Genomic DNA, 25,919 nt, shown 5'->3' on the forward strand with positions numbered 1-25,919 from the left:
TGTTTGCTCAAAAGTTATCACATATCTTATGAATGCAAAACAATACGAATAAATTACGGGAAAATCATAGCAAATCGTAATAATCCATTGGACCATAAGAAGGAAGCGAAAAGCTGTACTCAGGATTAGGGGGAGAGGTATTAAAAGCCTTTATTGATAATATTGGTTTGGTCTGCCTCTCCATGAAGAGGTTCAGAGCCTTACAATGATGTTTTCACTTCCCATAAGAAGGGTGTGTTTTTCTCTTCTCTCTCTCCTCCATAGTGATGAAGAAGCAGCCCCCTTTCTAGGGCTTCCACTCTTAGTATTTATAGCTGTGGGATTCGTGAGCTGGCAATAAATGGCCGTGACCACGTTGGGATCTCGCCTTTATGGTGGCGGATAGGCCATGGCCTTGTCGATCGAGCCGGATGCGGGTTGAACATCATCAATTCTGAGTGGTCGTACCACTAATTAATCATGAATTAGCTTGAAACGGGATTAGCCTCGTCAATTATCGTGGGGTCGGATTCTGACCCATACAAATCTCTTTAATGTTAATCTAGAGAAAAGTTAATTAATATATTCAGATTTTGGCATTGAACACTCCTCTATACAAAACTATAGTATTAAGTGAAAATGGTAAAGAGACGAACCCATTATTCATTGAATCTTGTGACATTTGCCTCGGGATTTCATAATTTAAAAAAAAAACACAAAAGAACTTGCTTTAAGACGTATGGATCAAGTAAATATGACAAAAAAAAAATAGCTAATTTATTAGAAACTAAAATTGTGAAAATACAGAAAATAGAACTAATGAGAATGGAAATATATTGTTTAATTTAATGAAAGAAAAATTTTATCGTATTAATTCAATACCAAATTTAAAAATGTTAACATTGAAATCTTTTATTAATAATCATATAAAAATAAATATGTTATATTTTAATATAGTAATACTTAATATTTTTGGGGCATAAATATTTGGGTGCCTCCTTACCCTAGAGCCGTTCTTGTCTCCATGGAGCATGAAGCTCCTAAACCGGTACTAATTTGTTCGTTTCTCCATTATTATACACCAATCATATTTTCGCCATGTTATTTCTGCAGTTCTATATAGTTTCATTCTTCCTAGTTCAGTGGATAAAATAGTTTATAGTGCTATCTTTTCTTCTTCATTTTTTGCAGGATTGTATATTACAAATAGAGGACATTGGTTGCTGCGATGTCTGTGTCAAAAAAGTGAGGAAAAGAATTCTTCGACTGGAAGGTACTAGTAGCTTTTAGAAAATAATTACAAACTGCATATGGTTTGTGCTTTACAAAGGTCTAAGGACATTAAGGACAGCTTGGCCATGAGTTTTGCCAAAATAAATTTGGAATTTATTTTCAAAACTCATGTTTGGCCACAAATTTTGCCTTGGCAAAATCCCAAACCCTAAATCCCAAAGCCCCCGTTTGGCCATGAGTTTTGCCAAAATAAATTTGGGATTTATTTTCAAAACTCATGTTTGGCCATAAATTTTGCCCACATTTTGGCCAAATGCCAAATCTGAAATCCCAAATCCCAAAATAAGCTATTGAGCTAATTTTGGGCCAAAATCCCAAAACTTGGAAATTATATACATGTTTTTCCAAAATAAAGTTGGAAAATATGTTTTGTAAAACGTATAGTTCCAAACACATTTTTCAATCTTCAAACCAAACTTCACCCAAATCAGATTTTTCAAAATAAATTTGGGATCTATGGCCAAACGCTAGCAAAATCACCCCAATTGCTGATTTTGGGCCAAAATCCCAAAACTTGGGAATTATATACATGTTTTTCCAAAATAAAGTTGGGAAATATGTTTTGAAAACGTATGTCCAAATACATTTTCATCTTCAAACCAAACTTCACCCAAATCAGATTTTTCAAAATAAATTTGGAATCTATGGCGAAACGCTAGCTAAATAGCGTGTGCCGCTATTGCTTGTCCAATATCTAATGAATTTCTGTGTCATTTGTCAAAATGATTGTTAGAACATTCAGAAGACCTTTGGATTATAAGGGTACACCCAGTGGATGAGTACAACAACTCGTTGACCATATTATAGAGAAAAACAACTCTTTGCAGTGCTTTATCATTTCTGCTTTTCGAGTGGATGTTGAAAATAAATTTTGAGTTTTAGAAGGTATCCCAAGGGGTTGTTTTTCTAATTAAAATGTCCGAATCTAAATGCACGAAGAAAAAGCAATAAGTAAAGGAGATTCAACATTTACTCTATATATGTAAAAGTAATTTTAACCATATATATGCAATATAATTTTTCGATGAAAGGGAATCATATGTACCCATTTGCGCCCTCTAAATTTGCCCATAACTGTGATGGTGGAGGTGATTGGTGGTAGTGGCTAACGCTAATGCTTATTGACAGAGGCAGATCCAGGATTTAGAGGTCTCGGGTGCCACATTGCTTTGAAAGCAGATGTGTTGCTATTTACTCGGTTCAGATAGAGTAAACGTATTGTTAGTTTGAGCAACTTTGAACTTCGATTCGGATTATTTGTCTTTTATGTTTATATAGATAAATCGATCAAACGGAAAAAATGTAATAATTATGATAGAAGAGAAGATTTTGAAAAGAAAATGTTATTTTAACTACGTGAAAAAACCAATACTCCTACACTAATTAGAGACATAGTATATATATATATACATAGAGAATGATAGAATCTTACCGTGATGCAGCAAGCCACAACGTTTAATTTAAAATATTGTTGTCAAATGAGCTCAACCGCTCGCCCCCAAGGTGGAACCTCCAATCCTTTGCCATAGGCAACCTTGGCATCTTTTGTTACTACAGGTGGCACTAAAAATATTTGTATTTTTCTTATATAAATATTTATTTATACGTTGAGTTTCGACCGAATTAGGCTTGCGGTTGGCATGCTACCCCCTTGGGCCTTAGTAGATTGGCCCCTAGTTACTCATGGTGGCTAGTTGTGGTGGCGATGAATGGTGGTGTTTGGCAATGGTGATAGCTATGATGGTATATAGAGGTGGTCGGTGTGATAGTGACCGTCAATGGTGGCTAGTGGAGTTGGTGGTTGGTTGAGGCGGTGGTAGTGGTTATGATGGTGGAAGTGATTGGTGGTATCAGTGGGATGTGTGGCTGCTGGTGGTGGTTGTTGGTGATTGGTAGTGGTGGTCGTGACTGATAGTTGTGATTTGTGATTGTGTAGTGATGGTTAGTGGTTGGCAGATATGATATAATGGTGCTGAAAGATTATCTTCGTAAAAATCTTTAGCTAATTAGCTTCTTAAAAATATAAAAATCCTTTTCCAAATTTGAATAATTCAAATCTATTCAAACCTACTAAGTGATTAAATCTTAAAAATAACAAATGTACTAAATGATTTGAGGCTTGAACTAAACATCAAAAAATACAAACAAATGAGGCTTAAAAGACATAAAATGTACATATAGTATTATTTTTATAATGTCGTTGAGTTTTCGTCTTCAATAACACATGTGACCATCTTTTTTTGGACGGAAATTCCACTTTTATTTTCATATGGATGCATATATGTAATTCGCAACTCCAGTTGTGATCGATCATCTTCATTGACTCTTGGAGTTTTTGTTTTATGGACAGGTGTCTATTCAGTTGAGATCGATAGGGAAAGAAGATGGGCAAAAATAGCAGGCAATATAGAGCAAGTCATGGACTACTTTACTCGAAGATCACGAAAACTTGCAAATGTAAAAGTCATATTCTATTGTTCAAAGGAGGCAAAAACTGATCATAAATATCATGGCAAGAATTATCAAAATACTCCAATGGAGAATCAGAGGGAAAGCCATGTCAAAAATCAAGCCGAGAACAACTTGCCCAAGGAAACTCAAAACCCTAACGAATATCATTGTCACCAGAAGAATATTCCTAGTGACAATTGTCCAATGCAGAATAATACCGATAATACTCGACAAAGGAATTACAAAAGAGAAGGTGAAAATTACAATCAAGATTCTTCTACTCATACAACTGGTGATCATTACGCTCCACATGATCATTATGCACCACGTAAAGATTGGGTCCATAGAGTTGAAAATTACGTACCACCGCCACCTAAAGAAGATCAATATCGATCTGTACGTGTTGATGATCGTGAATGCAGGTGTGAATTTCATGCTTGGAAGAGACAAGGAAGTAGTAATAGTAGTGGCAGTGGTCGTTTTGTTTTTGATCATAGAGTACCAAGGGCCGACATGCGTTCCGCCAGTGCGCGGTGGTTCAGGGAGGAGCCGCCTCCTTTTTATGGATACCATGAGCCTTTTATGCCGCTACCTCGGCCGCCGCCGGGACTATTTGCTTATAGATGATTAACGTTGACACAACCTCGAAAAATTGAAGAAACTGCAGCTAGAAACTAACGAATCACGCATAACAATCCCTACTCCACTACAACACGAAGTAAGGAAAACAATTGCATCTATATTGCAAGTTGTGGCAACGCTAGGCATACTGAAATTATGTGTTTGCGTTTTGCTCTCGTTTGGTTGCACATTTTGATAGCCCAAGTATAGTCGAATGTGATGACAAAGAAATTATTCTTTCTTGTAACTCCTCGAGTGAAAATTTTACAGAGTTTAAAGTACTTTTAGAAATTATTGTTTCTTGTTAAAGAGAAATCCCAATATTTCTTTGGCTTGGTTTAAGTGGCAAGTAAATTTAGTTGCTTATTGCTTGGTAAGAGAATCTAGAAATTATGATGGTCGTTTCTAGTGGGAGCATGCTCCTAGTTTTACTGCAAACTTGTAGGTTGCTGAATTAGTTTAGTAAAATTCTTTGTTATTTATACACCTATGACCTATGTATAGATTTACATTGAAGCATGATGTGAGTGCTGTTATAATTAGAAAATATGCTAAGTACTTTTCCATAATCTCTTAGTCACTAGTTTCTTATATGTGAAAAGTTAGTTTAGCTAATTACAATATCATAACTATAACACCCCATTTTAAAGTTTTCTGCAAGTTTATATCATCGCATATACAATTAAGATTACAAAGATTCTCTTTGTTTTTTGTTTAGAGAGAGCTATTTTAGTAACACATGCCTTTATTATCTTGCCTTTTCTTACAGCAACTTTTAAGTCCTTTAAGGTACTATGTTTTTGAATCAGTACATATGTTTTAACACCACGCAGCACTATATTCTCATTTTAAGTAATACGAGTTTTGCCTGTGTATACTTCTAGTTCTCTGGAAAATCGTTTGCCGAGAGCTTCAAAACGCATAAATTATTATTTTCGATAACGACGCATAAATTGCTATTTGTGCACTTGTTTAGGAGTACCACATACATGAATGAGGGACAGGACAGATCCACGACTATCAATTTTAGTTCAACCCCCCTAAGAGTCGGTTCACTTGCTAATATAAAATGATAAAGAAAAAGAAAGAAAACAAGAAAGGAAATGGCTTTTACTGAGGCAATTAGGGGTATACAAATGAAACCGACAAACCGCAACAACCCGATAATCCGAGTCAAATCGAGAAAAAAAAATCCGACCATGGTTTGGTTTGATTTGGTTTGGTATTGGAAATAAAACCCCGACCATATTTGGTTTGATTTGATTTTAAATAAAAAAAGTCAAACCGAAACCAAACCAACTCGACATTACATGTATAGAAGTTTTGAATATATTTAATACATAAAAATATTTATTATAGTGTAGTTTATAAATATTTCTTAAGCTTTTTCATAGTTTTATCTTTTAACGTATTATTTCAAGCTTGGGCTTATAATTTTTGGATGCTCCAATAAGTTTTATAGTCCATAAATGTTAGTAACTCAAATTATAAATCCTATACCAGAATCAAATCAATACTAATGCTAATAAAAGACATTCAATTGTACTATAAATTGAAATATTATTGGATATCTATTTTTTAGTTTTTACATGGTTTAGATAACATGTACTATAACTTATTTTTCTTTTAGTGGTTAGTCATGTAAATAATAGTACTTATTAGTCGTAATTTTAAATTATGTTTGTTTTCATTATGGCTTATTAATAATATTTATTTTATGCGATTTTATTATCTTTATTGTTGAATATTTCAGTACAATGCCATGACTCATCTCATGTTTATGTTATTTTATTGAAAAACACCTTATATAGTTATGTCTTGCTAGGATTAAAGAAATATTTGGAGCACAAATTTTACATTTTGTGCTATGAAGACTTTATGGGGGGAAAAACCCGAAAATCCGAAAAATCCGAGAAAAACCGAGATTAAAAAATCCGACTTTTATTGGCTTGGTTTGGTATTTAGATTTAATAACCTGATACAATTGGTTTGGTTTGGTAATTAGAAAATCCGAACCAACCCGACCTATATACACCCACATATGCAATCTTCCAAAATTGCTAAGCTCCAAAATGTGCTTTTTCTATTTTCCTTCCTATATTACTTGGTTGACACTTTCGCTAAAGAATAGCTTAAAAAACATAATGAAATAATTTAAAATGAGCTTTAACACGTGAGTGAAAAGTTTTCAAAAAGCTATAATAATAAATATGACAAAATAGGAGCAAATCTCACAGCATTAAAGAAATGATGCAGCGCAGCTTATTAACTTATTTAATTCTTCTGCAGAGATCATCCGTTATCCTGGGTGTACAAAGGAAACTGATAAATCGATAATCCGAATCAAACCGAGAAAAAAACTCGATTGTGGTTTGATTTGACTTGGTATTGGAAAAAAAAAATCCGATCATAATTAGTTTGGTTTGGTTTTAATTTAAAAAAAAAATCAAACTGAATCAAACCAACCCGATATTACATGTATAGAAGTATTAAATATATCTAATACATAAAAATATTTATTATTGTGTAATTTATAAATATTTCTTAAACATTTTCATAATTTTATCTTTTAACGTATTATTTTAAACTTGGACTTATAATTCTTGAATGCTACAATAAGTTTTATAGTCAATATTAATGCTAATAAAATACATTCAATTAAATTGTTCTAGGAATGACAATAGTGTTGGATATCTATTTTTTTTTTAGTTTTTCCTTGATTTAGATAAAATACACAACTTTTTTTTATAGTGTTTAGTCATGTAAAAATAATACTTGTTAGTCGTACTTATTTTAGCAACTTAGTAACTTTAGATTATCTTTATTTTCACTATGGTATATTAATATTATTTATTTTATGCAATTTTATTATCTTTATTGTTGAAAACCTTAGTACAATACCATAGCACACCTCAAATTTTATGTTATTTTCTTGAAAAACACCTTATATGGTTATGCCTTAATAGGATCAAGAAAATATTTGGAGCACAAATTCTATATTTTGTTAGAGCCGTCAATATGGGCTTGGCCCGTTGGGCCAGCCCAGCCCAGCCCAGTCCGTGATTTAACAGGGCTGGGCTAGAATTTTTGGAGCCTTTTTAAAAACGAGGCTTTTAAGCCCGGCCCGAGTAAGCCCGTGGCCCGTGAGGCTTGACTGAGGCTGGGCTGGGCCGGCCCGTGGGCCTAGTAAAATATTTATTTAAAATATATAAAAAATAAAAAGTATACTGCCTTTAGAGATGGAAGGTCAGAATTGGATCTTTTCTAAGAGGAACCAAAACTTGATCTTGAGAAGTTTCAAGAGATGGATGTTGTCATGTATTGGAAGGACCATACCATTCTAGAAAATATCCCGATCTTTCCATGATGGTGCGTGATGTACTTAGTATTCTTATTACCATTGTAGCATCGGAATCAACATTTAGCATTTGTGGCGTGTTCTTACAAAGTACAGAAGTTGCATTTAATATGAAAATGTCCAAACACTTGTTACTACTCGAAATTGGCTGCACAGGTTTTCCCAAACTCAAACTGGTAATATTTTTTTATGTAAATTTAAATATTATTAATTTTTAAAATTTAATTATTTTTAATATTTAACTAATTAATATTGCATATGAATTGTAGATCGAAGTGAAGATGTTAAGATAATCTTGTCACAAGCGGATTCAAATGTGTTTGATGAAGGTGATGTGTTGGATATCTCATAAGCATCATGAACGTGCTCTTGAATAGTTTGTTTTATGTTTTGACTTTTAGTGAATGAAATATAATCTTGTCTTTTACTTTTTTTAGTATTTATTGTGATATATTGGAATAATATAAAAAGTTATTAAGTTTTGCGAATTTTTTCCAATAAGATATTTTTTAACTTTTAAATAATTATCTTTTTTTTAGTCAGAACTTAAAGAAAAAATATAAAATTATATTTTTAAAAATGATGGGCCGGCCCATGGGGGCCCGCGGCCCACATAGGACTGGGGTGGGCTGACCATTATAGGGCCCATCAAAATGGTGGGCTAGCCCAACCCAGCCCGTCAATAGCTAAAGCCCACGTGGGTTGGGCTGGGCTAGCCCGGCCCATATTGACAGCTCTATATTTTGTGCTGTGAAGACTTTATGAAAAAGAATAATCCGAAATAAATCGAAAACCCCAAAAACCCGAGAAAAACCAAGATTAAAAACCCCGAATTTATTGGTTTGGTTTGACCTTTAGATTTAATAACCCGACACAATTGATTTGGTTTGATAATTGAAAAACCCGAACCTATGTACACCCCTACTCTAAAATGTAAAATCATTATGGTCTGGCAAATTCTTTTTCCAGGTATACTGAAGTACCGAGCAAATATTGCCTAGTAGACCAAGCAACGGAATGTATTTCTAATGCAATAGAAGCATAGAATGAGAAGTAAATAAAAAAAGATGTATATATTCCTCTTTCGGTTTTGAAAACCAAAGACAGTTAGCTGCAAGACCTCCACATACTATAATTTTGAGGTTGAAAAAACTAATTTCTTTTTAATATCACAGGTGAAAATGTAGTCTCGTCATACATCACAAATACCAGTCATACCTCAACAATGATTGATTCTGTCGCAACTTTATCCAGTCAATCCGGTCCCGAAGCACATGTAAAAATTGACAATACACGGAACAGCAGCGACAACTTCCTATGAGGGAAATCCAATCTTTTCGTCAGTGAAAGACAAGTAGCGGCATTGTGTAAGACGAGGAATGCTGTTTGTGTGCTTGCTTTCCATAAATGGATCTGCTACACCATTACATGGCACAAAACTTAACCTGATTAACTTTGGTAAATCAATAGAAAAAGTCTACACCCTTCCACAGCTCACAACCACCCTTTTTACCCCAATATGGCTTCCAGAGCTCGCTGTGTGGGAGCACCCGAAAATAAAAGAGGATCCCACATTTCAACATGAAGTACACACAACTGTACCACTGAATCGTTTCTGACACATCGAGAACAGACCCGGCCTTGGTAATTTTTTTGCAGATTTTTTTGCAATATCTGACCTATCCATGACTAAAAATCTGAATGATACAGACAAACTAAGCTTGAATGTGTTATAGGAGAACGGCAAAGAGGACATTCAGGCTTCTCATTGCACCACTCCATTATGCAGTTCCTACAAATAGTAGTCAAAACAAAAGTAAGGGCATTGTGTCATTTTCTTCTTCTTTCATAATCTCTCTTATTTAATTAATTAGTATTTCTGATGTCTTCACAACGTTGTTCCTTTTTTTTCTCTTTTTGGTTTTGGTTTTGCAGGGAATGAAAGGTCAATCAAAATAATGGGTAAAAAGAGAAACAGTCAGGAGTCGATACCAGCAAAACACATGACCACAAGGTGTGGCTGTTGGATCTTGGCGGCTGCTTAGGCAAAGCGTGCATTTGCTTGGATTGCTTCCTTGCGACTGAAACAACAAAAGAATAATTTGTTGGATTGTTGAAAAACGTAAGATTAAGCTAGCAATGATGAAAAGGGGACCTAGGTAGGGGTTGTGATTAATCATTTGTAATTCCATGTGCTTGAGTACCTTGTAATGGAGAACAAGGTATACAATAAATAGGAGAAACAAAAAAGATGATAAAGTCTAAGAAGGAGATGCTTGATGCATCTACTTTAAGTGCATATATATGTTTGTGTGTGTAATATAACCTTCTCCTTTAAACTTTGAACCCTAAACCTCTCAGCCTTAGTAAGTAATGATGAAGTTCAAAGTAATAATTGACATATCTGGTACGTCATATACAACATAAATATTTAATTTGTAGTTATCCTAAATTATATTGTTATTACCAAGATTGCCAAGTGCAGCATGAATTATTTTGTTCAAATATCTTATTAGAAGACAATGTCAAACATGCTTTTACTATTTTTGGTTCTTTCATCCTCGAACTCACTACTGTCCGTTTCAGTGGAAAGACAATACTAATCAATTCTATCAGTGTGAATAAATTTTTTATTTAAAAAAATTAAATAGAAGTTAATGTAATTTGACGTAATAAAGCTTAGGTATTTTAAAATTTGGTTTTAAATATTAGTTGGTTAATGACTAAGATATGAAGGCCAAATGCTTTGACTCATGGAACGGAGACTTCTAGAATATAGAATAGAACTAGGGGAAGGTTATGGTAACTTTGTAAATTAAACGTAAGGGTGCTTGAAGTCTGACAATTTAGAGTGGAACCCATTATAGAAGGCACAAAGTCAAAGTAATACTCGTATAACCTTCAACTACTCTCCAAGCAATTTTTGAACAGTGCAAAAGTGATGAAATTCGCTCTAGGTCAAATTTCCTAAATGAATTATGTAAAAAACTTAATTCTTGACAGTAAAACAAAATATACCTCTGAGGTTGATGTGGATTCAGCAACCAGCCCATACTTCTCAGTTTCAGCAGTAATTAGATTGCCTTCCTCATTTAAAACAGGTAAACCTCGGCCTAAAGGCACAAAGAGAAAAGGTTACAGCCAACAAGTGAAAAAGATGACTTACCATAGACCTGAAGAAAGGAGAAACTAACATAGAAAGGCTAAAATGTTAATTTACTAGTGCATATTTGCAGACCTACTAGAGATGCATAACTGCAAAGATACAAAAGTGAACTTGATGACCAAAACCAAAATTTGTAACTTTCTGGCGCATAATTACTCTTTCTGCCACGATCACATCTTCCAAATCATAGGAAACTCATTTTGCAATTAATCTCCTTCTCTCCTCTATTAGTGTTGAAGCCTTAGTGACACCCTTGGAGCAGGTGATGAATGTCCATAATGGGGACATCTATTCTTTCCCTTCACATAATAAATTATTTTGTATTTTGGAGTGATCAACATAAATAAACATTTAGCACCTGCTACTCGGAGAATGTCCTCACTTCTAAGACCAAGAGATTATGCAAAATGTTTCACCTGTGGAAGTCTGATAGGTTCCAAAGGGTGCTTGTTGAACAGAAGCTGAAATGGATGATAAACTACTACGCCTCAGACCTTCAGCAGCAAGAATACATAATTGAATTAGAAGGAAGACCCCTAGTATTTGATATCTGCACAACAAGAACATTTTGGGCACCCATTAATGTCCAACTGGCATCCTAATGAAGACAGGAGCCATAAATCACACTATTTTAAGAGATGAATAATTGACTATATGCCAGACAGAGAATCATCCACTACTTTGAAGTATGACATAGAAAATTACGCAAAATGGCCGGAAAAAGTTTTAAGTGGTACATGAAAGTGAAATATCTGACTACCCACATCCCAAAGCACATAAAGCGGCAGACACGTCCAATGTCAAATATTTTCGCAAAACGAAGCAGTCTTGCCTTGTGAAGAACAGTACTCTCAATTTTTCCTTTAAAAATCAAGGAAAGCATAAAAAAGAAACACAGGTACCTGGCAGAAACTAATAAGCAATGACACAAAAATATTGTCCCAAGGTATACAAGAAGGAATGTCAACATAGTCAAATGAAAGAACCATTTATGTGCAAATTTGTCCTTCACAAAAAGATAAGCATGGAAAAATTATATAGCCAGAAATATACCAAATTTGGCCAGAAGGAAAACTCACTTTCAAAGAGCAGATGCTAATGATGCAAAGAGTTACAGACAATAGACTTCATACGACTGTTTCTGCAACAGAAGATGGAAGCAATTTTACCTAGGTCGTTGGTTCATAGGTTTGCCAATGAACACATAGCGAATGCCCGCAGCACGTTTTGATATATGATAATAAAATCCTGCCGTAAAAAGAAGTTAAATGACTCTCAGCATGTGTTTCAGAAACTAGCAGCACTTAAGTTTATTGAGTGGCAAATAAAGTTACCTTCAAAATAGAAGAACATGAGATTGGTCCGGATAACCAATTGCAACACCTCACGGGCAAGAGGAAGCACCTACAAGAATCAGCAAGGATGTATGTTGCTTTAACAAAAATTGGAAGTACTTCCCAATTATCTCTACATGTCAACTCTGTCTTAGCCACTTTGGCAAGTTATATAAAGGAGTTGAACATGGCCCTGGCAGCCCCAAGGGTAGACCATCAGTAAATAGGGTTTTGTCGTGCTACAAAGCATTCTAATCAGGATGGAAGTAATTCTAAACCTTTGTCCTAAATAAATAGAATATCACAAACATTTGTTTGCAATAATACTACACAAGGCACCCCTGGCTTAATAATTGGCGAGTGCACAAGATCCAAAGAATTTATCACCATCCAACAGTCTGAAATGCTCCAGGAAATACAAAGTGCCATAGATGCTTCCTTAGGAGCAAGAGAATGTAATACAGTAATTTAAATTGCAAGAGAACTTAAGAAAACAGAGCATCCAACTCAGAAGAAATCCAGTTTAACTTGAGCAACTTTATCCATTGAGTTTGTGGATTACATATGTGACAGAGAATAGATATAAAAGTGAGAGAGAAACACTTCATTTCACACCCAGGCTTTGGCAATCTGACATAACAAAAAACTTAGGAAGAAGGGGGCATACCGAAGGCCACCTTCGAACTGCATACAACCAGAAACCCCTTATCTTGGCTTTTAATCTTGAAAGAGCTGAAATTGATGGAGTGGATGTTGAAGATGACTGTATCTCAACAGTCACTGATGCCTCAGTTTCGTTGCTTGAAGTACGAACGTCCCCAAATGTATAGTCGGCCATTGAATCAGCAAGGGTGATGCCACGGGAAGCTATTCTAGAACTGCAAAACACACAGAAAAAAACAACTAAATAAATAACAAGGCAATAAATATTGATATGGTATACAAAAATCACACACTAAAAAAATACTGTTTGAAGAAAAAGTAAGAGATGTGCATGTTTTCTATGAAGTCTGCTAGAAAATGCAGATGAACCTGACTCTTTCTGCAATGTATGGAACGGCTGACTGATAGAAAATAAAAAGAGCACGTCTTGCAGGTGTTGGGGAAAGCCCATATGGTCCTGCAACCTGTAATACCAAATCGTAATGAGAATATAGACACTTAATTGCACAGGAGAAAAGCAAAAATTTGCTGACGCAGTTTTGAAAATCAAATGATTAAATCGTATAATTTAAAACTTTGGACCTGTTTAGAACTCTATGTACACAACATTTTGGACCAAGACTTCTTATCAGAAAGAGAGAATCTAGACCAACACTTCTCAATGAATATAACTGCTAAAGGAACCAATTACATGTTAGCTAGAACATCATTTATACAATGTCTAAATGCATGCTTGCAAACATTACAATTATGCCAGGAAATATATCCACAAACACATTAATCAGGAGAGAATATTATTCTTTCCTCCCTATCAAAAAAGATACTCTTTGTTCCATTTTGTATGGCATTATTTCCTTATTAATCCGTTCCAAAAAGAGTGGCGCCTTTCTATATTTGAAAATAATTTAGCTCTAAATTTCATATTTTACCCTAAATGGCATGCTTTTATAACCACTAAAATGTCATGGCAGGTTTAGAACCACAAGTTTCAAGAAACTTTCTTTCTTTCTTAACTTCGTGCCGAGTCAAATTCCACACATAGAATTGGAGCGAAGGGAGTAGTAAAAATGAGTGAAGATAAAATCAAGACAAGAAGAGCAACACCAAATGGCTCAGGACACTTAGTCCCTAGGCAGAAAGGGCAAAACATAAACTCCCTGAACCTGAGTGATGTCACAGTATTCTTCTCCTAATGTTTGCTTCCCTGCACCCGTTGTCAGCATATAATAGAGCATTTGCCCCAAGAGTTTTGCCTGAAAAAAAAATAAAAGAAGGCACCAATTCTTGTATCAGGAAGTGATTGCTATCCTTGGGGTATATGTTCTATGAAAAAAAACTTAAAGAAATTAGAACTGTTATCCTTCACAAGTAAGATCCACAGGCTATCTTACATGTCTTTTTGGCTCCACAATTAAAAAGGAAAGGGTAAAAGGGGAGAGAAAGCTAGTACAATTAGTTTTGACGCTAGTTATGGTTGGAAGAGAAAAAAAGAAATATAACTCTTCTTACCTGACCAATTCTACAGCAAAGAGTTGAATTATGCATAGCCACTATTTGGGTAACATTCTCAGTCATCTTCATGATAAGCCCTCGAGATAAGCAAGTTGCTCTTGCACTGAAATCACATTGTTCTCTTGAAGCTAGATCATTCTAATCATTTTAACTTCTTCTAATCGACTCCTATCCAACATAAACGGAGTAAACAAAATTTTCAACCCACTATTACGTCATTTTTTGATTGCCGCCTATAGTTTTCTTTTATTTCTTTGATCTCCTAAGATTATGAGGATGCCATATGGAACTCTAAGCTCTAACCACCTGGGCTTACCCCAGCCAAAAGAGGACCAGAATGAAGAAAACATTGTGTGAAAGTTCACAGTAAAAGGTGAGGGTGAGTCTTGCTGAAAAACTCCCAGTGGCAGTTTTCTGAAGGATTAAGCATTTTCCAAATTAAGTGAATACATACCTCAATTGGAATAAAATTCATTCTGACTAGTAATTCAACTCCGATACAGCACTCGCCAAATGGATTTTGCAATGAAGTTCATTTTAATAAACAGAGTAATCAATCAGAGAAAACAAATCTCAAGTTACATACAGGGTCCCTTATCCACTATAACAATAACAAGAATTTAAAAAATTAAAATAGCTTCTTTTGTTTTACAACTCTTTAGAAACAAAAAATAAATCTTTTTTCTTTCCTTATTTCACACTGCACATACTCTAATGAAGTTAACAACTTGGGACGACACAGTATTAAAGCATCAAAAGGAAATGGGAATTACCTCATTCTGGTAAGCTACAGCGACTCTTGTACCTGAAAAAACAGGAACTTACAAATTTCAGAAAGATATACAGTTACGAAGTGAAGCTAACTAAGAAAAGGGGAGTAGTGAGAGAGACCGAAGAGGTGACGGAAAGCATCACGGCAAGCTTCATAGACAAAGGAGGCATACTGGTCATCTTTCTCGGCGGCTCTCATAATCTCCGGCTGTGCCGCCAGTGGGAACCTCTTCACGCTGCCGGAAGTGGAGGCGCCACCGCCGTCGCTACTGTTTCCGACATTGGATGAAATTCTAGCCGGTTCTTCCAATCCCATGATTCAGAATTCAGATAGGGTATTGCAAAGTGTTGCACATCGGTGTTCGGGAAGTGGTGCCGAAGCTGTAGACAAGTTTCTAATGTTTTCTTCTACCCCTCTAAACGACAGCGTTTTATCAGGGAGGCTTCACTACAACGGATTTCATGACTTTACAACGTCATCAAAGTATAGTGATATTTTCATGTCTCTCCCAATAGTTTTATGCAAATAAAATACCTCCCTAAGGTTTTTGAACGTCGCGATAACCTCCCAAATTTACCATCTGTGCCTAGGGGTGTTCACGGTTTGACGGAAAATCGATCCAAACCGAAAACCGAACCAAACCGATTAAGTAAACCGATATTTTTTTTTTATTTGGATTGGTTTTGGTTTTAAATTTTAAAAACCGATAATATTTGGTTTGGTTTTGATTCTATTTTAAAAAATCGAAAATAAACCGAACCAAACCGATTAATTATATACAAAATTTAATAATTATTTATATACAATATAATATCTTTTTGTTAATAATTTTAATTTTTATTTTGAATTTTGGTTTATTATATTATATCTTAAAAGATTGCTTAAGCCCAAAACAATAGGATTCGACCAATTTTCTTTTCATTAATAGACTCTAATTCTCTAACCCTTCGCACATACTTTTGCCTAAAAGAAGGTAAAAAAAACCACCACAAGAGTAAAGAAAGCACATTCAAATTGCAAGACAACAATGGCTAAAGCTTTAGAAAGCAACCTTATAGTTTGTTTTTTGTTCATTCTTTTCATATAAACATGTAAATAAACTTTCAGTTCTCAAAGAAATATATAAAAAGCATAAATTTGGCAAATTATTTTCAGATTGTTGTCTAGCGTTGTTTTAATATTATCGACTTATCATTAGCTTACTAAGAACCGAAAAACCGAACCAAACCGACCAAACCAACAACAATCAAACCGATGGTTTGTATTTAATTTGGTTTGGTTTTGGTTTTAAAATTTTAAAACCCGATTAAATTGGTTTGGTTTTGGTTTTAATAAAAAACCGACCAAACCGAACCGTGAACACCCCTATCTGTGCCCAATTATTTGCTTTGGTAGATTAAATTCTCGTTTTCCTACATTTCTTAACTACTAACTTTATTGTACGCGTTTTGCGCATGTACCTATTTCAATAAATATGAAACTATAATAGATTATTTAAATATTATAAAAATATTCATAACATGATGTGTTATTACTAAGTGTCATTTCACATGTAATTTTAGATTTAATGTTGAGTTAAAGAATATAATAAATATGGATATTGAGATAATTAACTTATATAACATAATTAATTTTACTTCTAGGAGTAGCTGTAAATCATAGTTAAGAATTAAGAAAATCGAAAAAGTGCCGACCGACGCATCGACTTTTTTTTTTCCAACAATGCCCATCATATTGATGGAGGAGTTAGGCATGACTTTAGTTATATTTTCATATTTAAGCCTTTCTTACTTTTTCTTTTTACTAAGATAATTAAATTATTGGTATAGTTCTCCTATTCTCTGTGGATTTTTCATTTTTTATATAACTTGTCTTCTGCAAAATTGTTATTGTTACATATCTCAAATAAGGAAAAGATATACAAAATATTTAATAGTAAGACTTCCTATATAGTTTAATAAATACAAATCAACAAACGTTTTAAAAACAAAAAAAAAAAAAAAGGTGTTATTCCTGAAAAAATGAATATTTATCCTATTTAGCTAGCTTGATAAATGAAGAAATCCTCAAGATCCAACTATGAATAAAATCAAATAATAAAGTTTTAAATTAATTACAATTACAAATTTATCTAAAATCAAATTCACTTAGGAAAGGTAAAAAAATCATAAACATTACGTGTTGAAAGTTAGTGTTTTACAATAGCGAGGTAGGTTGTGCATATATAAATTTGAGTTTAAGTGTCATTAATAAAATAATTTATAAATCATAATTAAAATAAAAATCTTTCGGAGATTTGATATAAAATCTAATTTAGTTTTAATATTTCTTTTGTAGTATGTGTATTGAGTATATGTTTATAAGGTTCTGAAACTCTATTTTAAAGGGTATAAAAGGCGAACGACATTTCGCTAAGGACATTACTCATATATGCAGTGGTAGAGTACATGCAAAATTAACATTTTTTTAGAATAATAGGAATATCCAATTTAAACTTTCAAAGCTCTTTTCTTGCTTTTTAACCTTTTTAAATCAACGGTTAAGATTTTTCAATTATATGAAAGCTCGTGCTCAATTACGAGGAACTACTCATATATTTGTGCTACAATGGAATGAGTGACGTTTCTAGAATACAACTCAACAGCCTAAATATTAGTTCCTCCAAATTTTAGAATAGTTTTAACAACACCCAATTCAAAGCCTTTTATTAAAGGTTTTTTAAAACTTGTTATTTGAAGGCCCTAAACAATAGGCCTTCTTATGTAATTCAAAGAAAAGTATTTAATATTAAAATTGTAGGATTTTAGAATCCTAAATATTAGGAAAATAAAATTACTATTTTTTCCAATACTACAAGAACAACAACATACCCAGTATTATCCACACCGTAGGGTCTGGGAAGGGTAGTGTGTACACAGACCTTATCCCTATCTTGTGAGGATAGAGAGGTTGTTTCCAATATTCCCTAGGCTCACGAAAGCATAAGCACCACATTAATGAAAATATAGACAAGAAGGGATAGTACCAAAAAGCCATATAAAAGCAGAATAAAAACAACAAAATAATCATGTGATCAACAATGAAAGAAAATAGTAGTTAGTCATAAAATCCTACTACCAACAAAAAGTGAGACTGTGTGCTAATACTACTGTTACGAACACTCTAGACTACCTACTTTACTACCCTAATCCTCGACCTCCATACCTTCCTATCAAGGGTCATGTCCTCGGTCAGCTGAAGTTGCGCCATATCTTGCCTAATCACCTCTCCCCATCTCTTCTTTGGCCTACCTCTATCTCTCCGTAGGCCCTCCAATGTCAACCTCTCACACCTCCTCACCGGGTCGTCTGTGCTCCTCCTCCTCATATGACCAAACCACCTAAGCCGCACTTCCCGCATCTTGTACTCAATAGGGGCCACTCCCACCTTATCGTGAATAACCTCATTTCTAATTCTATCTAACCTGGTGTGCCTACACATCCATCTCAACATCCTTATCTCTGCTACCTTTATCTTATGGACACGAGCGATCTTGACTGGCCAACACGCATCCCCATACAACATCGTTGGTCTGACTATCACTTTGTAAAACTTACCCTTAAGTTTCGATGACACATTCTTGTCATATAAAACACCGGAAGCGAGTCTCTATTTCATCCATCCAGCCCCAATACGATGTGTGATATCTTCATCAATCTCCCCACCCCCTTGAATAATAGACCCAAGGTACTTAAAACTTTCTCTCCTAGGGATGACCTACGAGTCCAGCCTTACCATCCATTCCTCTCCAAGAGTCTCGCCACTAAACTTACACTCCAAGCATTCTGTCTTGGTCCTGCTCAACTTGAAACCTTTAGATTCCAAGGTCTGCCTCCATACCTCTAATTGCGTGTTCACACCGTCTCGTGTCTCGTCAATTAATACAATATATCTACAAATAGCATGAACCAGGGCACCTCTCATTGGATGTGGCGTGTCAGTACGTCCATTGCCAGAGCAAACAAAAAAGGGTTGAGTGTCGACCCTTGATGCAACCCCATCATAACCGAAAAATGGTCCGAGTCCCCACCCACTGTCCTCACTCGGGTCTTTACTCCATCATACATGTCCTTAATCAACCTAACGTAGGCAACATGTACACCTCTAGCCTCCAAATATCTCCATAAAATCTCCCTCGGAACTTTATCGTACGCCTTTTCTGAGTCGATGAACACCATATGCAAGTCCTTCTTTCTCTCCCTATACAGCTCCATCAATCTCTTAACAAGGTCGATGGCTTCTGTAATCGAACGTCTCGGCATAAACCCAAACTGGTTCTCGAAAATAGACACACTCCTCCTTACCCTTAGCTCTACCACTCTCTCCCAGATTTTCATAGTATGGCTAAGCCGCTTGATACCCCAATAGTTATTACAATTTTATATATCACCCTTGTTCCTGTATATAGGAACCATCGCGCTCCACCTCCACTCTTCGGGCGGTTTCTTCGTTCTAAAAATGACATTAAATAACCTAATGAGCCACTCCAAGCTTGCCTTGCCCGCACTCTTCCAAAACTCCACCGGGATTTCATCCGGCTTGGTCGCTTTGCCCCTGCCCGAAGGGCGTATTGTAGGCGGATATCACCCTTGTTCTTGTATATAAGAACCACCGTGCTCCACCTCAACTCTTCGGTCGTCTTCTTCATTCTTAAAATGACATTAAATAACCTAGTTAGCCACTCCAAGCCTGCCTTGCCCGCACTCTTCCAAAACTCCATCGGGATTTCATCCGGCCCGGTCGCTTTGCCCCTGCTCATCTTACGAATAACCCCCTCAACTTCATCAATTCTAATCCACCTACAATACCCAAAGTCACAACGGCTCCTGGAGAGTTCCAAATCACCTAGTACATTAATGCTCATGTCCCCCTCCTTGTTTAAGAGACTATGGAAGTAGATCTGCCATCTCCGACGGATAAGCCCTCCATCCAAAAAAACTCTACCTTCGTCGTCTTTAATGCACTTTTCTTGGTCCAAGTCACGTGCCTTCCTTTCTCGCGTCTTGGCTAACCTGAACAACCTTCTATCCCCACCTCGGCCCTCGAGTTCCTCATACAAACGACTAAAAGCTGTAGTCTTGGCCGCCGTAACTACTGGCTTTGCCTCTTTCTTAGCCAACTTATAATGCTCCCTATTCGCCCTCTTCCCCTCCTCGTCTACACTTTCCACTAGCTTTAGATACGCTGCTTTCTTGGTTTTCACTTTTCCTTGCACCTCTCCATTCCACCGTCAGTCTCCCTTGTGACCACCAAAGTAACCCTTTAAGGCCCCTAATACCTCTCTCGCGGCTTCCCTAATACACTGCGTAGTCGTGTCCCACAAAGCGCTTGCGTCCCCACTACTCCTCCAGCCCCCATAGTCACCAGCTTGACCCAACTCACAACGGCTCCCGGAGAGTTCCAAATCACCCAGTACATTAATGCTCATGTCCCCTCCTTGTTCAAGAGACTATGGAAGTAGGTTTGCCATCTCCGACGGATAAGCCCCCCGTCCAAAAAAATTCTACCTTCTTCGTCTTTGATGGACTTTTCTTGGTCCAAGTCACGTGCCTTCCTTTCTCACGTCTTGGCTAACCTGAACAACCTTTTATCCCCACCTCGGCCCTCGAGTTCCTCATACAAATGACTAAAAGCTGCAGTCTTGGCCGCCGTAACTGCTAGCTTTTCCTCTTTCTTAGCCAACTTATAATGCTCCCTATTTGTCCTCTTCCCCTCCTCGTCTACACTTTCCACTAGCTTTAGATACGATGCTTTCTTGGTTTTCGCTTTTCCTTGCACCTCTCCATTCCACCATCAGTCTCCCTTGTGACCACCAAAGTAATCCTTTAAGGCCCCTAATACCTCTCTCGCGGTGTGACGACCCGACCCGTCGTCTCATGAGTTACCGCTCCGTTTCCCCCCATTTTCTGCTTCTTTATGCTTCATTATCAGTGTCTTTGTGTGATCGAGTTGGTTTGGAGTAGTTTTAGTAGGAAATGAGACACTTAGTCTCTTTTAAGAAGGCTTGAGTTGGAAAAGTCAACCGGATGTTGACTTNGCATGGCGATGCCAGAGATGTGGCCATTGGTGATGATGGTGTGTTGAGGATGCAGGGCCGGATCTGTGTGCCCAATGTGGATGGGCTTAGAGAGTTGATTCTGGAGGAGGCCCATAGCTCGCGGTATTCTATTCATCCGGGTGCCTCGAAGATGTATCAGGATTTGAGGCAGCACTACTGGTGGAGAAGAATGAAGAAAGATATTGTGGGATTTGTGGCTCGGTGTCTCAATTGTCAACAGGTGAAATATGAGCATCAGAGACCTGGTGGCTTGCTTCAGCAGATGGATATTCCCGAGTGGAAGTGGGAGAGGATTACTATGGACTTTGTTGTTGGACTTCCTCGGACTTTGAAGAAATTTGATGCTATTTGGGTGATTGTTGATCGGCTGACCAAGTCCGCGCACTTCATTCCTGTGTGTACTACCTATTCTTCAGAGCGGCTGGCAGGGATTTATATCCGGGAGATTGTTCGGTTGCATGGTGTTCCGGTTTCTATCATCTCAGATAGAGGTACTCAGTTTACTTCGCAGTTTTGGAGAGCCGTGCAGAGACAGTTGGGTACTCAGGTGGAGTTGAGCACAGCGTTTCATCCTCAGACGGACGGACAGTCCGAGCGTACCATTCAGATATTGGAGGACATGTTGCGTGCTTGTGTCATTGATTTTGGAGGTTCATGGGATGAGTTTTTGCCACTTGCAGAGTTTGCCTACAACAACAGCTATCAGTCCAGCATTCAGATGGCACCGTATGAGGCCTTGTATGGGAGACGATGTAGATCTCCAGTTGGTTGGTTCGAGCCCGACGAGGCTAGGCTATTGGGGACAGATTTGGTTCAGGATGCCTTAGAGAAGGTGAAGGTGATTCAGGAGAGACTTCGTACAGCGCAGTCGCGTCAGAAGAGTTATGCGGACCGGAAGGTTCGAGATGTATCCTACATGGTTGGTGAGAAGGTATTGCTGAAGGTTTCGCCCATGAAGGGTGTTATGAGATTTGGGAAGAAAGGGAAGTTGAGCCCGCGGTTCATTGGGCCTTTTGAGGTACTTAGGAGGATTGGGGAGGTGGCTTATATGCTTGCTTTGCCACCCAGCTTGTCGAGTGGGCATCCGGTATTCCATGTTTCTATGCTCCGGAAGTATGTTGGGGACCCATCTCATGTGTTGGACTTCAGCACGGTTCAGTTGGATGATGATTTGACCTTTGATGTGGAGCCAATGGCTATTTTGGGTCGTCAGGTTCGAAAGTTAAGGTCGAAGGATATAGCTTCAATGAAGGTGCAGTGGAGAGGTCGGCCCGTGGAGGAGGCTACCTGGGAGACCGAGCGGGAGATGCGGAGCAGATATCCTCACCTATTTGAGGCTTCAGGTATGTTTCTTGACTCGCTCGAGGACGAGCGTTTGTTTAAGTTGGGGAGGTTGTGACGACCCGACCCGTCGTCTCATGAGTTACCGCTCCGTTTCCCCCCATTTTCTGCTTCTTTATGCTTCATTATCAGTGTCTTTGTGTGATCGAGTTGGTTTGGAGTAGTTTTAGTAGGAAATGAGACACTTAGTCTCTTTTAAGAAGGCTTGAGTTGGAAAAGTCAACCGGATGTTGACTTACGAGTTAGAGGGCTCGGATGCGAATTCCGATGGTTCGGTTAGCTTCGGGAGGTGATTTGTGACTTAGGAGTGTGATCGAAAGCGGTTTTGGGAGAGAAAGGTTGAGACCGCAGATGCGGTGGAGTGCTCGCACCTGCAGAGCCGCATATGCGGCTGGTGGACCGCAGATGCGGATTTGGGCCTTTAATGAATTTCCGCAGAAGCGGACTTGTGACCGCAAATGTGGTGCCGCAGAAGCGGTGGAGGGGTCGCGGATGCAAAAACCCCAGGGCAGAATGTATAAAAGGTTCTTCTTCGCGATTTTTGAAGGGTTTATTCATTTAACTTCGGACTTGGAGATTTTTGGGCGATTTTGAAGAGGGATTTCAAGGAGCTTCGATAAGGTAAGGGTTTTGGACCTCAAAACACAATTCTATGGTGATTTTATGAATTAGGACTGAAAATTTAAGGAATTTGTGGACTAAAAATGGAGGTTTAGGGCTTGAGTTTAAGAGAGTTTAAATTGGGGATTTGAGGGGTCAATTATACTCCGATTCTTGCGTTTTTGATATGTATGAACTCGTGGCGAGATAAGGAACCTGTTGATGTGAAAATTTATGAGTTTCGAGAAGTGGGACCGGTGCTCGGGTTTTGCTAATTTCGGAATTTTTGATATTTTTCGATTGTTTTCGATTGGGTTTTGTTCCTTTAGCATATTGTGACGTATTCGCTCTGGTTTTGGTCAGATTCGACGCGCGAGGAGGCCGATTTGAGAGGCAAGGGCATAGCGAGCTAGAGATTTGGCCGGTTTGAGGTGAGTAATGAATGTAAATGATGTCCTGAGGGTTTGAAACCCCGAATTTGCACATCGTAGTGCTATATTGAGGTGAGACACGCGCTTGATGATGAGCGCGGGGTCGTTTACTATTGGAGATTTGGACTTGGTCCGTCCCGAGTGATGTTTTTACCGCGTAAATGATTGAAGCTTATTTGATATCATCATTTTTGTGACTAATTGTCATATTTGGGCTTTGTGCCAACTATTTGAACCGTTCGGGGGATTGCTATCACTGTTTTTTCACTATTTTGACATATTACTTGAACTCAGTCCTATTGTTTCATACTGTTTTACAAACTCAACCACTTTTACTCAGATTTGAAATTTAAATGATACTTCTAATGATGTTTTGGGCTGAGAACTACTATTTTATTATGGCCCGAGGGACTTATGTGATTTTTGGACTGAGTATGGATCGGGCTGCGCGGCGCAGCAGTATTATATTGATATTCATATCAGGCCGAGGGCCTAGCTGATGCCACGAGATGGCTTGATATTGCGCTTGGGCCGTAAGGGGCCACTCCCGGAGTCTGCACACCCCCAGTGAGCGTCGTCGACGATAAATAAATGGATCGGGCTGCACGCCGCAACGGGTACTAGAGAGTACCGTACTATGTGCTGCATTCCTTTATTTGGCTATCATTTATTTGCTTATCTGTTGTAGCTTTTCCATGTTTCTACTTCACTGGTTTATTGATTTCATGCTACTTGGTTTAAACTGCCGTATTATAGATTACAATGTGTTTATCCATGATTTCTTATTCTCAGCCTTTATTTATGTTTATTACTCACTAGGTCGGAGTACTCACATTACTCCCTGCACCTCGCGTGCAGATCCAGGTGCTCCTGAGGCTGAGTGAGGATTTTCTGTTGAGCAGCGCATATCTGGGAGCATCGAGGTAGCTACATGGCGTCCGCAGCCCGATCTCTCCCTTCTATCCTTTGTTTTTATTTCGTATTCCCCTAGAGTGACATGTATTAGATTGATAAACCTGTATTAGAGGCTCAGACTTGTGACACCGAATCTTTTAGGCTATGTAGTAGTATTGTTATTTGAATTTCCGCACATTTAACTCTTATTTCAGACTTCTAATATGTTGATTTGGTAATTTAATTATGTTAGCTAATAATGAACTGTATAATGAATTGGGTTAAGGTTGTTAATTGGTCGGGCTTACCTAGCAGTGTGTTGGGCGCCATCACGACCGGGGTTGGGGTCGTGACACGCGGCTTCCTTAATACACTGTGCAGTCGTGGTTCTTATAGCACTTGCATCCCCACTACTCCTCCAGGTCCCCATAGTCACCAGCTTGACCCCCAACTCCTGCGCTTTAGCTTCCGTCAAGGCTCCCCACTTGAACCTGTGTTGGCTATATATTGCCCTCTTCCTCCTCTTCCTCGTGATCTCAAGGTCCATGACCAGGAGCCTATGAAGGGTCGAGAGGTTCTCACTCGGGATGACCTTGCAATCCGTGCAAAGACCTCTATCGGACTTCCTGCAGAGTAAATAATCAATATGAGTCTCGGCCACCGAACTCCGGAAGGTGACCAAGTGCTCCCTCTTCTTCGGAAAACTCGAGTTTGCTATCACCAAATCAAATGCTCTGGCATTTTATCCAATGTGAAACTTTATTCTAAAGGTTAAAAAAGGCGAACGATATGTCGCTAAATGCTTCGTGCTTTTAATATAGTATAGATAGATAGATATAGATTGTTTTTCATTTTTAATCCTTGAATGAGAAGAGGCCTACTTAAAAAATTAGAGATTTGCGTTTCCTAAGCATTTAAGAGATTTGAAATTTTGACCTTCAGGGGACGTCTCATTTATCCGCATAAGAACTTTCACCAGTATATTAGTATGAAGTCCAGAGAACAATAAAAAGAAAGAGAAAATTAGAAAAGCACCTAATATCAATATGGTTTAGTTAATTAAAGAATATATAATAGGAAAAATGACACTATATAGCCGCTGTAAAATAATAACCGAAAAATGAAATATGTATATTTTTTGTATATATATATATATATACATATATATACAAAAATTATACAAGTTTTATATACATTTTGGGCTACCAGATATACATAAGCGCGAGCTATAATACCCCTATATGTATATATAATATATATACTTTCATTAACCGTGTATTCTGGGAAATAATCACCATAGGGTCTTGAGATCCAATCTTAAGGCAACGTCCATTCTATACAAATCGTGAATTGGCCTACACTTGATTTTGTGGTAGCCCTACCAACATTTAGTTTCTGTAGTAGCCC

General features: G+C 37.4%; 2 protein-coding genes across 3 annotated transcripts; one reads left to right on the top strand and one right to left on the bottom strand.

Moving 5' to 3' along the window:
* Positions 1-966: 966 nt before the first annotated feature.
* On the top strand, positions 967-4,606 carry LOC109207669. The gene is made up of 3 exons (XM_019370634.1): positions 967-1,027; positions 1,171-1,252; positions 3,623-4,606. Exons 1-3 carry the CDS (start codon positions 1,004-1,006, stop codon positions 4,348-4,350), a joined length of 834 nt encoding a protein of 277 aa, XP_019226179.1. The 5' UTR covers positions 967-1,003; the 3' UTR covers positions 4,351-4,606.
* A 4,150-nt stretch (positions 4,607-8,756) lies between these two features.
* On the bottom strand, positions 8,757-15,722 carry LOC109207670 (peroxisome biogenesis factor 10). Of its 2 annotated transcripts, XM_019370635.1 has the most exons (11): positions 15,269-15,722; positions 15,151-15,182; positions 14,029-14,118; positions 13,235-13,329; positions 12,870-13,080; positions 12,203-12,272; positions 12,038-12,116; positions 11,285-11,418; positions 10,721-10,815; positions 9,695-9,783; positions 8,757-9,494 (listed from the first exon to the last, which is right to left on the bottom strand). In XM_019370635.1, the coding sequence occupies exons 1-11, from the start codon at positions 15,462-15,464 to the stop codon at positions 9,392-9,394; spliced, it is 1,194 nt and encodes a 397-aa protein (XP_019226180.1). In that variant the 5' UTR covers positions 15,465-15,722; the 3' UTR covers positions 8,757-9,391. The 2 variants fall into 2 exon arrangements, with proteins under 2 accessions (XP_019226180.1, XP_019226181.1); XM_019370636.1 differs by lacking the exons at positions 15,151-15,182; positions 15,269-15,722 and adding an exon at positions 14,375-15,133.
* Positions 15,723-25,919: the final 10,197 nt, after the last annotated feature.

This window comes from Nicotiana attenuata, unplaced genomic scaffold (genome assembly GCF_001879085.1).
Source record: "Nicotiana attenuata strain UT unplaced genomic scaffold, NIATTr2, whole genome shotgun sequence".
NCBI classification, from domain to species: Eukaryota; Viridiplantae; Streptophyta; class Magnoliopsida; order Solanales; family Solanaceae; genus Nicotiana; species Nicotiana attenuata.